This window comes from Ipomoea nil, unplaced genomic scaffold (assembly GCF_001879475.1).
Source record: "Ipomoea nil cultivar Tokyo-kokei standard unplaced genomic scaffold, Asagao_1.1 scaffold1993, whole genome shotgun sequence".
In the NCBI taxonomy this organism is placed as follows: Eukaryota; Viridiplantae; Streptophyta; class Magnoliopsida; order Solanales; family Convolvulaceae; genus Ipomoea; species Ipomoea nil.
In genome coordinates this window covers 3,605,019-3,620,041 of record NW_017618421.1, presented here as the reverse complement: position 1 = coordinate 3,620,041, position 15,023 = coordinate 3,605,019, and the positions used below count along the sequence as shown (strand labels likewise).

General features: G+C 42.0%; 1 protein-coding gene across 1 annotated transcript; it reads left to right on the top strand.

Moving 5' to 3' along the window:
• Positions 1 to 7,760: 7,760 nt before the first annotated feature.
• On the top strand, positions 7,761 to 11,372 carry LOC109147386 (protein FAR1-RELATED SEQUENCE 5-like). Its single transcript, XM_019295043.1, has 2 exons — positions 7,761 to 8,149; positions 11,258 to 11,372. The coding sequence occupies exons 1-2, from the start codon at positions 7,761 to 7,763 to the stop codon at positions 11,370 to 11,372; spliced, it is 504 nt and encodes a 167-aa protein (XP_019150588.1).
• Positions 11,373 to 15,023: the final 3,651 nt, after the last annotated feature.

The window sequence follows — 15,023 nt, the reverse complement described above, 5'->3', positions numbered from 1 at the left end:
ATATATATATATATATATATATATAAATCAGACCACCATGGTTATATGCATGAATATCTACGGAAAAGATATATACATATCAACCAAATGGAATTTATAATCCACAGATTATAATTCCAACCAAACTATATCAGAAAAGGGGGATTTTTGCTTAGAAGCATAATCCAAAACCGAAAGAAGGAAAAAGATGGCTCGTGTTTCGGCAAGGGTTTTTAGCGTGAGTCAAGAGACCACTCTTTCCTTAAAACCTTTTTTTGAACCCATACACTATTCAACGGTTAGGCCACCTTAGCGAAGTCCAACACAAACCTTCGGTAGTAACCCGCTAGCCCAAGGAAGCTTCTTACTTCCGCCACGGTTGTCGGAACGGTCCACTCCTTTACTGCATCTTATCCGGATCCACCGAGATGCCTCTGCTGTCTATCACATGGCCCAAGAATGCCACGCTATCCTTCCAGAACTCACATTTCGAAAGCTTGGCGTACAACTGCTTTTCCCTCAGAATCTGGAGTACTATCCAAAGATGCCCTACGTGCTCTTCTTTATCCCGAGAATACACAAGGATGTCGTCGATGAACACGATCACGAAGTCGCCGAGATGAGGCTTGAACACTCGATTCATTAGATCCATGAACACCGCTGGTGCATTGGTCAACCCGAACGGCATCACTGTGAACTCGTAGTGGCCATAGTGAGTTCGGAACGCCGTCTTAGGTATGTCCTGGTCTGCCACTTTCAACAGATGGTAACCTGATCTTAGGTCAATCTTGGAGAACACCCCGGCACCTCGGAGTTGATCAAACAAGTCGTCGAGCCGCGGTAGGGGATACTTGTTCTTGATTGTGACTTGGTTCAGCTTGCGGTAGTCGATGCACAACCTCATGCTCCCATCTTTCTTATTTACAAAAAGCACCGGTACTCCCCACAGTGACGTACTCGGCCGGATGTAGCCTTTGTCTAACAATTCTTGCAACTGAGTCTTCAACTCCTGCATCTCCTTGGGCGCTAAACGATAGGGAGCTTTAGATATAGGCGCTGTACCAGGTATCAGATCCACTGAGAATTCAACTTCTCTCGGATGAGGCATTTCCGGGATCTCCTCGGGGAAGACATCAAGGAACTCGCATACAACCGGTATGGTCTGAGCCGCCTCTCCTTTTACCTTCAGATTTTCAACTGAGCACAAGAAGATCTCGTGGCCCTTCTCCACGTACTTTTTCATCTTCATCATGGACACTAACTTGATCCCCGGTTCTTCTGTTGATCCTCGGTACGACACCCTCTTCCCACTTGGCCCTCTCAGAACCACTTTCTGCTCCCCACACAAGATCTGAGCTCTGAACCGCCCTAGCCGTCCATACCCAGGACCACATATACCCCGTCTAGGCCAAACTGTATTAGATTACTGGAAAACTCCTCTCCGTCGATGGCTATCTTAACGTCTTTGAAGAGACGGTCACAGGTTTTAATTTCTCCGGATTCTGGTGTGCAATTACTTCGCTAAGGTGACTCAACCGGCCGTATTATATTGATTTAAGGAGTATTATGTATGTCCTACATAACAATTTCTTTATCCTCTTAGGAAGCAATCACTTGTTGCTTTTTTCTAGGCATGCATCCATTCCTTTTGTTCTAATTTGCTTTTATCTCTTTGGCTGTGTTTGGTTTCTATGTGTTATTGCTATGCATTTTTGTCTTAGGATCCCTCTGCCGGTCTATCTCTTATGCCTTTGTCTACAATTGCATTCACAGGTTCTCTACCACACAGCTCAGAAGAGGTCATCCCCACAATGCCTGAGCATTCGGCTAATCCAACCTCTGTTCCAGCCGCTACTCCAGCAGCTGATCCAGCCTCTGCTCTAGGCTCTGTTCCAGAGGATGTTGGGGTTTCCATTCATGACATAGTCTCTGAGCTTGAGGATCCCTCCGTTCAAGTAGCCATTATGTCAGATATTATTGCAAATATGCCCAACACTGCCCGTGCACAAAAGGCTGTCCCAGTGATCACTGTGCCGTTTGCATCACCTAAGGCCAATGGGAAGGCCAAAATCACTGATCCAAATGAACCTCCGGTTGCTCCTGTTCCAGCTCCAAAAGCATTTGTCTGAAGATATTGAATTTGTGTCTGAAACTCGCCTAAGTAAAAGCTCTGAACATTGTCTGACTGGCCTTGCTTTGCGTACTAGATCTAGGACTGGCATGTCTACTCCAGCTCCTCCTCCAGCTTCTGCTCCTGCTCCAAAGCCAGCCACTTCGTCTAAGACCAGGGCCTTTAAGGTATCCAAGGAGACACTTTTTAGGCCAATCTTTCTCTCTCCTGCCCTGGAAGCAATATGGCAACAACATTCCAGTCGTGACATCCTTGCTGAGAAGAACTTTAGCATTGAGTATCTTATCCGCACTTGCAACATCATTCATCTTCTTCGTGCCCAGAATCTTCTTCAGACTATACAGAATGTGGGTGCTTACTCTGCCTGGCTAATCCCGGAATTCTATGCGAATCTACAATCTGATTCTCTCCTACCAACTTCTACGCACTATCATCAGGTTTTCTTGAGGGATGTTTGGAATGACTTCAATCCCTCTATTATAATTGCTTACTTTCAACGTGATCCTTGTGATGATCTGTTTGAGCCTGCTGGGGATTTTCTTGCATTGCACCTTACCCACAATGAAGTTATCGTCTGGCCCAAAGATGGTCTTCCTTCGAATGTTCTTACGGCTGTTTACTCTGTTCTGTTCCGTTTAGCATCAAGTAACTGGATTCCGAATGTCTCTGTGCATACCGTCACTAAGAAGATGGCTTCTCTGTTATACAAAGTCAGGCATCAATTGCCCATTGATCGTTGTCATCTTATTTATCATCATATTATGAGCTTTGCTAAAAAGAAGGAAGCCAAGATTCATCTCCCGTTTCCATGTCTGATCATCGGGATTTTACAACAACAAGGTCTACAACTCTATTCAAACGAAGAACTCTGCCACATCACTCACAAGACATCTATGGACTCTCGCATCTTCCAATGATCGCATTTTGATGATCGGGCCACTCTCTCATCGATTCCACCTGCTCCTGTTCCAACTGATCCACCAACTACAGGCGTAGAATCTACATCGACTGCTTCTGCTACTAGCTTTGCTTCGACACTGGCTGTGCTTAGACAGCAGGTCACCTTTCTCACCTCTCATATTGCTACCATGAAGGATGTCTCTCTTTCCCTTCAATCTTCCATCTCTACTGCCGAGGCTCAGCTGCTCAGCTGCTCAGCCCCAATCGTCACATTGAATCCCTTGAGAATGTCTGTAACACCCCGTATTTTCCTAAAAATAAATTATAGTCCCGATAATTAAATATTTTAATAAAAATATTTATATAGCTATTTATTTTAAAACGGGCTCGGGTCTATCTAGTATTGTGAACCAATGTTTTTGTACCCAAGCACACTAAGCCCAAAGTGATTTTAATGCTCAAAAATATAATTATAATTATATAGGCCTTGAATCCAAGTAGCCAAACCCATGAGTATATATATATATATATATATATATATATATATATATATATATATATATATGTATGTATGTTGTAATCTTGAGTCCAACCATATCCAAGCCTAAATAATATGTTTACCTTCTAACCATGGCCTTGTGATGAATCCAACCTTCCTTATTTAGCCCAATCCAACCTTCTAAATTTAGCCCATCCATTTTGGTAACCCCACGCTGGCAAATTATGTTGTGCATCCGTATGCACCATGCATGGTGTATACGGATGCAAAAACGACGTCTTTTTAATAAAACGCGCGTCTCCTCTTAAAAAAAAATCAGGTTCGATTCCCAGCAACAACATATGAACTAAAGGGAAGACGCGCGTTTTTTAATAAAACGACGTCATTTTGGCATCTGTATACACCGTGCATGGTGCATACGGATGCACAGCATAACTATCCCCCTACGCTAGTATATGTGGAACCTATGCGTATGGGATTAATATGTTTATGATGTTTCCCATTCAGACAGTAGCCAAACGCCATTCCATCTCTTAAGTCCTTCTTCTACCTTACGGCTGAGTATCCATCTTCATCCATTCCCTTTTTCCTCTATGGTGGTCGACGGCAAGACACGAAGCGGCGCGGAGCAGCGGCGGTTGTTGTCGGCAGACCGAGCAGTCCGGCGATCGCCCATCTCTCTCTCGTTCTTTATCTCCGGCAACCAAACCCCCCCTTCCCGTTCCTTTCTCTCGGCCAACAAGTGTTGGTGGAAGTTAGAGTGTCGACCAACGAGCGTGAGAAGCTGCATCGCGAGTTCCAGTAAGCACCTCCGGCGGGCAGTGTTCCTCCGGCGAACGGCGAAGCTCCAGCCTTTTCCTCTATTTCCGGTGAAGAAGCAAAGCAGCGGTGGAAGTCGGAATCTTGAGACGGTGGAGGCAGTTTTGCGTTGCGATGTTTCTCTCTCCCATCTCCGGCAAGCTGTGCGTCGGCGGTGTTGATGATGGATGATCGGGGTTCTCTGTTTCCGGCAAAGCAGAGCTGTTCGGCGGCGTGGGAGGTCTTCCGGCGTGCTACGAGACTCCGGTGAAGCAGAGCAGGTGCGGGTGGAGGGTGTACCCGTGTTCCACCCGCGGGATGGTGAGCATGCAGAACGAAGAAGAAGATGGTAAGCTGCTGGTTCCTTTGGTTGATGGTGTTTAGATTCGTATTAGATTAGTTTGTTGTTAGGTTAGTCAATAAATGGATGTTTGGCTTAGTGGTAAGGTGTGTGATTTGTTTAGTGTGTAGCTGGGGTACAAGTCCTACCCTTAGCATTTTTAGTAAGCCTTGTTTATTAGTGTTAATTAATAGTTCCACCTCCTAGGCTTGGTTATTAGCTTATAATGTTGGGGTCAATTTAATAATACTATGCTTAGCTTAGTTGGTTGGGCTTGTGGGTAATTAAAGAAAGGTTTAGGGTTCAATTCTCCTTATAAGCCTAATTAGTTTTAATTAGTACGTTTGTTAATAGTTGAGGATCGGTTTGATTCACACGTTCCTGTTTGGCTTATGAGTTGAGCCTAGCGTAAGTTGGCGTTGTTTTGAATTGGTTGGATAAGCGAATGAGGTAACCCATGCTCTACAAAATCTATTTTGCTTACCTATGTGAATATTTCTTGGATTCTACATGTGTTTTGCTATGAAATGTGAGTGTTTATACATTATCTTGTGAAAATGCATATCTAGAGCTTGTGTTTAGGGTTCATTTGTGCCATAGCTTGGCATTTCCTTTGGTTCAAGTCATTTTGTTGTATTTGGTGAGATTTGGCATGTTTTGGACTTGAATTTGAGCTTGGAGTTGGAAATCCCCGAAGGGATTGTTTTTGGTACAGGACGTGTACCCGCGGGCGGAACGGCGGGCGGGGCACCACCCGTCGCCCCACTCGCAGGTACAAGGCCTCGTGGGAGATGTTCCCGCGGGCGGAACCACGGGGGGGGGGGGGGGGGGGGTGAGGCACCACCCATGGGTCCACCCGCGGGGAAAACTGTGGTGTTTGATTGGGATTTGTTCCCCGTGATTCTTTTGACTCGGTATTTGGTCTTTTGACTTCGCGATGTTCTTTTGTGGAACTATTTGAGTGTCTTCTTGATGTTATGTATGTCTAGAACTATATGGTAGGATTCCATGTAGGTTTTGGTGTCTTGAATCGTGCTAAGTGTTCAACATTGTGTTTCATTGAACCATGATGAGTCTTGTGTGTTCTTCGGAACTACGTTTGGTTTACCCGTTTGATAAGCATGCTAGTTTGGTGTTTAAATGCTAGAATGTGTGTTGTTTGTACCTTCTTATTGGTGGATGATAACTTGTGTTATTCATCGTTGTTGTTGTTGGGCTGTGACCCATTCCTTGATTTAGTATGGTTTCATATCTTCGTTGTGATCCGTTGATTGATTCCTGTTGTGGTGTGATGTGTGTGTGGCTTTACCTGGATTACACGATTAGTGGTATGAGACACTAGTCACCAAGGTATTGCAGCGGTCCTCGTGGTGGCCGTGACGCGATTATGGAGTTGTGACCTTTGTGTAAGGTTCACGTATTTCTTGGGAGGCATGTGTTGCCGTGTGTGTGTACGGTACCCTCGTGTACTATGAAATTGGTGGTTTTGTTGGAGGGACTGTTGGAGGGGGAACGACGGTTCCCGGAGGAATAAGGTTGGACTTGGCGTACAGGGGTCCTGGAGGTAAAGGTTGGAACTAGATATAAGGTTGGAGGTAGCCATAAGGTTGGAACCGGGCATAAGGAAGGCATATCAACTCGTGATGGGTGACGTCACGAGGGCTTGTGTAGCCGTTGTTGTGAGTTCTCTTCTTGTGACGTGTGTAGTCACAAAGGCATATGTTGCCTAGGCATGTGTTGCCGTTGGTCGTGTCTTTATTGTTTTGAGTTGTTGTTATCCTTTGTGGTCTTGGGATGTGTTCCCGTGTTGTTGTTGAGAGTGGTGAGTCTTGTGTTGACTATTACTCCTTGTTTTGCACTTATATATATGTATTCCGTTTCGCAAATGATTTTACAAATGTATTTCTTATCTATGTATGATATTGCACATGTATTGGTGGGTTTCAGCATTATTCGCTGACCAGGCGTCGTCCCATGTTTTATTGTGTTTTTTCAGGTGATGTCTAGACGAGTGCGCAGTCTAGTGCTTACTAGTATAGCTTCTCCCTTTTGTTTTGTGGCCTGTGTGCCAGCTTAGATATAGAACTCAAAGACAATGGGTTTAGATGTATACATTGCAGATGTTGCCGTAGCGTTCATTCTTTTGGTGAACGTGGCATAACACCCCGTGTTTCGGTTTATGTTTATCTATCTATCTTTTAGACTTTCGCTGTGTTTGTTGTTTAGCTCAGTTATCTGCATGTTTAAGGCTTTTAAATTGCTTGTTTTTAAGGGGTGTTACAATGTCACTCATACTGCTCCTGCTGGTGATGATGAAGCCTTGGAGACATCCTCTTCCTCCTACCAGTCCGGATGGTGCTCTTTGTCCATTAGCTTGCCAAAAAGGGGGAGTGCACGTAGTAAGGGGGAGTGTTGTTTTTTGTGAACTTACAATGAGTGCCAGTGAATAAATGTGGTGTGCTATCTGCTAGCGAATAAATGTGGTGTGATATCTGCTCTCTCTTCTAGTAATTTGTAGTTACTTGATAAGTTTTTGCATGTCTTGCTTTGACTCTGTGATAAATGCTAAGCGGTTACCCTATGTGAAATATATGTGTTTTATGTTTTAATTCTTTATGTGCTTGTATGCTCTAAGTGTGTTTGAATTCTCTGGTACATCATCGGTTAAGTCTAAGAAGGGTTTGTGTTTAGCTACTCCTGATTGATTAATCCATGGGCTTGAGTCTATTAGGAGTATTGTACCGTTGAATAGTGTATGGGTCATCAAAGTATTGGTGGCCACAATGTGATGATGGGAGTAAGCCAGTCATAGGCCAGACTTTTAAAACTCTAACGGAGGGTGAGGAATTCTATATAAAGTATGTTGCTCTTGTGGGGTTTGATGTTAGGCATGGTTCTGTGAAAAAGGATGGGGGGGGGGGGGGGGGGGCGAGGTGGTTTTGAGACATTTTCTTTGTAATCATAAGGGATATAAGCGCCATGTGCCTGTGAAGCGTCGTAGGGTTTCAAATACGGTGGGGTGTAAGGCTAGGATCGTTTTTAAAAATGACCAGACCAGGGGGTATTGGGTGTTTTCATTTGAGGAGAGGCACACTCATGTGTTGTGTACTCCTATGTCTAGGCAGTTCATGAAAGTGAACCGCAAACTTGATTTTGGACATCAAGCGTTCATGGCTAATTGCGCAAAGGCAAACGTGGGGACAAGTCAGGGTGTTAGGATTTTAAAAGAGTTTGTGAGTGGTTATGAAAATGTTGGGGCAACTAGTGTTGATTTCCAGAATTCAAAACGCGACTTCCATGCATATATTGATGGGTGTGATGCACAATATTCTCTTGATAAGTTGTCAAGGAAAAATGACAAGTGTGCCGCGTTTTATTATAAGCATGACATTGATGAGAATGACCAATTACGATGTGTGTTCTGGGCTGATCCGGTAGCTCGTCGCAACCACACGGTGCTTGGTGACATTGCGTCCTTCGATGTAACGTACTCGACAAATAGGTACGTTTGGAATTACTTTTTTAAGGATTTTGTATCAGGAAAACAAAAATAACCATATAGATTTGATGATGGCAAGGTATAAAACTGTTGTCCAGTTTAACAGAATCCCATAGTTGTGCAAACTATTGGCTAATAATTGGTAGGGCTTTGAAGAAATGATTATTCGCATAATTTATTTGAATAATTTATTTTAAACACTCTGATATATATAGAACTTCAGTAAAGCTTCTTCCTATATCTGATCCCAATAGAATAGGTAATTCCTTTTCTACATTAATTATATTCGGTATTGAAATCCAGAGATTCTCGTGGCTTATCTATTCAAGCAGTGCAAACTGCGGCTCGACTAGAACTCAACACCCCATCAATTCATCACCACATGCAACTCATCTAGCCAGCACTTTTGCTTTCAAGGGTGCACGCCACACCACTACCTCGTAATACATGAACTTCTTATTAACTGTGTTCCCGACCAATGTTTCATAATTACCACCCAGTGACATATCTTATTTATGTCTGTTTTTTTCTTTTTCAATTATTGTTGTCATGCACATACATCCACCATATATTTTATTATCTTCTTTAATGGTAATAATCATATATATAGACATTATATATTGGAATATTATATGATTTATTTTCTAAAATATACGGAGTAAATATCAAATTTATAAAAATGGTTTACATATCACAAAAAAAAAAAACAGGTTTACATTAATAATAATACTAATAATAATAATAATAATAATAATAATAATAATAATAATAATAATAATAATAATACAATAGGTACTTTTACATTTGTAATAGTGCAATTTCGATAACCCAACATTAGAGAGCATACAACGAGCTCTTTCCAGTAGAGTCCTGTTCAAACGCTCGGCAACACCATTTTGCTGGGGTTTACCAGGAAAGGTCTTATGCCTGGCGATTCCATTTGCCACACAGAAGTCATTGAAATTTGACTCACAGAACTCCAAGCCATTGTCTGTCCTAAGCTTCTTGACTTTTTTCTCTGTCTGAGTCTCAACAAGTATTTTCCACTTTTTGAAAATAGAAAATGCCTGATTTTTATGTTTCAAGAAATAGACCCAGACTTTACGAGAGAAGTCATCAATAATAGACATAAAATATCTACAACCTCCAATAGACTGATATTTAGTCGGTCTCCATAAATCGGAATGTATGTATTCCAATATATCTTTGGTATGGTGTGTAGCAGTAGAGAAACTTACCCCCTTTTGTTTTCCAAAAACATAATGCTCACAAAATTGTAATTTACCCGTACCTGAATCACCAAGGAGACCTTTCTTGCTCAGGAGATGCATGCCTTTCTCACTCATATGCCCCAGACGCATATGCCATTGTTGAGTGAGATCCGCATCAGACATCGATGAGGATACCGCTACTGAACCTGTCACAGTACTGCCATGCAACACGTACAAGCTTCCGGAATGAGAAGCTTTTATGAGAACAAGAGAGCCTTTTATAACCTTCAAAACTCCACCTTCAGCTATGTACTTACACCCCAGAGACTCCAATGTGCCCAAGGATATCAGATTGCGTTTCAAATTAGGAATATACCGAACGTTGGTAAGAATCTTGACAACATTATCATGAGTTTTAATCTGCACACTTCCAATTCCACTAACCTTGCATTGGGTATCATTACCCATAAAGACAACTCCACCATCAACCAGTTCTAGAGAGACGAACCAGTCTTTGTGAGGACACATGTGGAATGTACAACCAGAGTCCAGAATCCACTTAGTTTTGCTCCGTTTGTCACCGGAGCTAACAGATAGCATGACATCACCTTCTGAATCACTTTCAACAACACTAGCTTCAACGGACTTCTTTTCTCTCTCTTGCTTGTTTTTCAGGTTGAAGCATTCAGTGACATCATGACCTTGCTTCTTGCAGTACTTACAGGATTTGTTGGACTTACGTCCTTTGGACTTGGATCTAGATTTTTTATTGCTACTCTCTATTTGAAGTGAACGACCGACCCCTTACAGTCAAGCCTTCACCTTTGTCCTCAGACTTAATATCAAAGTTAAACTTTTTTTTAGACAACAGGTTTGACTTAACATTGTCAAAAGTAAGGGTATCACTACTATTACCATACAACATAATTTCTTTGAAATGCTTGTATGATTTAGTGAGAGAGACAAGCAATAAAACAGCACGATCCTCATCTTCAACTACGACATCAATATTCTCCAAGTCCAATAAAATAGAATTAAATTCATCCAAGTGAGATTTAATAGAAGTACCTTCCGTCATACGGACTGTGTACAAACGCTCATTCAGACGCAGCGTGTTCGCCAGAGATTTGGCCATATAAAGCGACTCCAGCTCGGACCATAAATCTAACGTAGTCTTCTCACTTACCACCTCACGTAGAACCTCTTTAGACAGGTACAATTAGATGGTTGAACGTGCCTTGTCATCCAAATCTTCGTACGGGGTGGGATGTCGTTTGCGTACGGAAAAAATATAGCCTATGGGCGCAAGTTCTAACGAGCAAATATGGAAACGAAGATGGCAGGCGGGCTGTGGGCATAACGCGACGTGCCTCAGGCACGTAGAAAGGAGTGTGTAGTGCAAACCATCTTCTGGAGAGTGGGCTAACAAGGATTGTTCGAAGTGGAAGGGAGACAAGGTTTTAGATGGATAGTTGGATACATGGGCGGTGATTGTTTGATTATATGCAGAAACCGCTGAGCTTACCAGAGCTGTATGCAAGTGTGGTGGATTACTGGGAATGAGGGAGAGGATGGAAGTGGGAACAACTTTAGAATATGTTGAGCGATGAATGGAGAATCAAACTCTACGCGCATGTGTTGTTAAACGAAGAGGAGGTGGAAGACTAGTGGGGCTGGGGGATGGAATTAGATGGCAGGTTTTCCATACGATCGGCCTACAATGCTTTGCGTATGGAGGGTGCAGCGGATGTGGACAAGGACTGGCAAAAAGTATGGAAGCTTAGAGTCCTAAACAAAATAAACCACTTTTTGTGGCTAGTGAAGTAATGGAAGTTAATGTCTAATTGTGAACGTGCCAAGCGGGGATTTACAACAGACTCATGGTGTTTGTCTTGTGCAGGTACGCCAGGGACGTTGGATCATATCTTTCGAGCATGCGGGGAGGTTGCATATTTCTAGGAGTTGTTTCTGCCTCGAGGGGTAACGCAAATGCTTTAGGCGTTGGATTGGAATGATTGGTTATCCGCTAATCTTGTCGCAGATGCCAAACTAGGCATCGGAGAATGCTAGGCAGAGAAGTTCGGGGTTGGCCTATGGTGGTGCTAGAGATGGCGGAACATGAAGATATTTGAAGGGAAACGGTTGAACCTTGAGCAGAATAGGGCATGGATCTTGAACCAACACAACGATATCAAAGAGCCTTTCCGGAAAAAGTGGACGCTGAGGGTGGTGGCTAGGGCCGATGCGATGCCGACTGCATGGACTAAGCCGCCGCCTGGGTGTTGGAAAGTCAACGTGGATGAATGCTGCAACGGGATGCGGAGGAGTGTTGCGCGACCACCTAGGGCGATAGCTATATGGCTTCACGCACAATATTGGATTGTGTTCGGTTGAAGATGCGGAAGCTTGGGCGATCCTGTTGGGGGTCCGGATGGCTGCCAGATACGGAGCGAGGAACCTCATGGTGGAAAGCGACTCCTTATCCATGGTCAAGTGCATCAACGAGAACCTTAGAGTGGGACGGGGAAGCAACATCGTGCAACTTTGTGTCAAGAAAATTGTCAAGTTTCAGGATGTGGAATTCAGGCATGTCGTTCGATAGTGTAACAAAGTAGCTGACAACCTTGTGTCGGCTGCCTTGGCACACGAGATGGGGACGCGGGTTCTTGAGCATTAGCCGCCATGCATTGAGGAGGTACTCTGGGAAGATAGGGTCAGGGCGAGAGCTCGACGCGGGGTAGATAGGCTATAATGCTTCTTAGTGTTTCTCACTGGACTTCGTCCCTCTCTTTGTATCCAAAAAAAAAATTAAGTCTATAGTTAATAGTCCTAGACTTTCAACTTGACCAAAACACATACCTTTGACTTTTATTTTTGACAAAAAATGGAGCATTAAAAGTAAGGATATTTTTGTCAAATCCAAGCATATGATGCCAAAATTGTCTCGAAAAAGTCATTTTTCTTGAGTATTATTGACCCTATTACATGTAATATGTATCTATTCAACTCAAACCCATGACCTCCACTTGAGAAAGTCACCTCATGCCGTTTAACCGCAAAGTGTCAAGCGACTCCAAAAAGTCATATATTAACACATTTTCAGCACAATAGCACCAAGAAAGTTCTCAAGGGTATTTTTGTCAGATACAAACATATGCGAACGGATTTTAAGAATTTAGCAGAGCAGATTTGTCGAATCCGTACTCACCCATAATATATACTCCGTATCTATCATATTATGAATAATAAATAATTGATGATTTTCCTCGGATCCGTATCTCTTGTCTATCTCTCTATTCTTATATTCATGGATGAAAACTATATATACGACTAGAGGACCGTCTTAACGTATGACCGATAGGATAGCGAGAATTGGTCGGGCTGGGGTTTCTGCGACTCCGATCCGGTTCTGGAGCCCGGCGACGAAGTCAGAGTGATGGTGACGTACTGCAAGTCTCAGATCGTCGAAGTCGGCGGCGGCGGCGGCTGTGGCGTTTTCTACATCAAGCAGCGGCGGGCGCTTCAAATCGTGGTTGTGGCGACGGCTTCCTATTCCTCAATGAGCGGCGCTAGCGTTTTCCTCCACGAACGGCGGCAGCGCCAACGTCCTGCAGCCTCCGGCTATTTTCTTCTAAACCAATCATCCATCACGGTAAACGGCAAAGTAGAAGGTAGATCGAAGATTTGGAGGCTTTGCGATCCGAAAACGAATGGTACGGTGGTTGTCGACACCTCCACCGGCCCAGCATCGTCGTCAACAAATCCAACTAAGAACGGATCGGGATGTGGGGCCCGGTGTGGGACCCTTAGGGTTGGGATTCAACTTGGATCTTCGATTATTCTCACAAACTTATGGGTGCTGCATTAGTTGATCTATTGGAGTTTGTACACGAATGGGTTTTTCATGCATGGTTAATATTCTAGGTCTTGCTGTTATGAGGTCAATCTTGGATTCTTGGATAATAACTCTTATTCACATCCACATTAACTCCGGACTATAAATGAGATCAGAGCTAAGTATTTTTTAAGACATTATGTTGTTTCAATGCCTTGCATGTTATGTATACATATGCATAATATTAAATTGTATTTGATATATCTACATATAACTAATGTTGTATCTTAGCAGAAATGAGCTACTACATACAACAGTGATCCGTGAGAAGCGGACTTGTTAATCCTTTAAAGGTAGCAAGAGATAGATCAGACCTAGCTAGCTAAAGTACAATAAGCTAGCTTGTATCTTGCAGGATATGCAAACCAGGTATGGCTATAATATATTTTGGAGTAAGATGCCCGCACTAGCTTAGCTGACTGGTTCAGTAGGTAATATTTGGAAGAAGAAATCAATGTTTAAATCTCAATGGCGGCAACGTGAGAATTATGTTCAAAGTGGGCACATCTCTTGTACACTGTGTCTAATTTTAAATATAGTTTTGCCTTAAGATAAATTAAAAGGCACTATTTTGTCACCCCATTGACCAACATTGTATTGTACTCTAGTAGTAGTACCTCATGACAAAATTAAATCATATTACGTAGTGTGCGAGACTCATTGTCTTATATGCTAGTTACCTAGTACACTAGTAGTAGTACTTAGACAAAATTATAGTAATAAGCATTTTGAGTGCCATTGATATTTGGAAGAAATATCAAATTCTATAAGTTCTAAACCTTTCATACTTGATAATGTGCCTGGCCGTCATTAGAATATTAGTGTTTCTACATGTTACATGTTTTCTGTTAACAATGTGCAATCTATATTCCTATATCACCACTATAGCGTACATCTCAGGGTGTCGAGGAAAGCCTACACTTTTTCAGTCACCCTCATATGCTACACCGCTACAAGTGTAGTGGAAACACTTGTACAAGTGTAGCTGATGTGCACCTTTGTACTAGTGTCTCTTTGAAGGAATTTTATGCACCAATTAGCTTATCTTAAGAATGTCTTAGAGATGTTTTATATGAATAAATATCATTTACTATGAGCACTACTATAGGACCAGAAGTTTCATAATCATATCAAGCTAAGCCTGATATTATATCTCTATGAACTTGCTAGCAACATTATATTTAGTGTTTATTTTACAATGAAACATTAGAAAAATGTTGAACATATCCTTAGTTATCTTTGAGGTGCAAGAGATTTTAACATATTTTATGTAAGAAACCATAATATAGTTTTGGTGAGCTACTTGGATACTAGCTAGCTACTTGTCCAATCTCCATTAGACTACGTTCCAAAACGGTTATGCATGTGATAGATTACCACCATTCTCAATAATGTTTTCCATTCCCAACTTATTTCATAAGCCAGCCTATTAAATCTTTTACCGTGATATTGTCAATCCAATGATATCTTTAAATTTAATATTAAAAAATATAATAAATATAGACATTTTAAGAAAGTATTTAACTTTAAATTTAAACTTTAGTAATATATGATTTTGTTTATGATACACCCATATTCTAGAATGTTAGCCAGCTAATTTCTTTATACTTTTGAAATTAATAAAATCAAGAACGCTCGTATGGCACTAAATGTTAAAATCTACTAAGTGACAATAGAGGTGGTTTTACCATATTGGCAGATTGAATTAAAAAATGCATGGTAACAAAATTATATTATTCTTATAATAAAAAGGAATTCAAGATCGATTAAA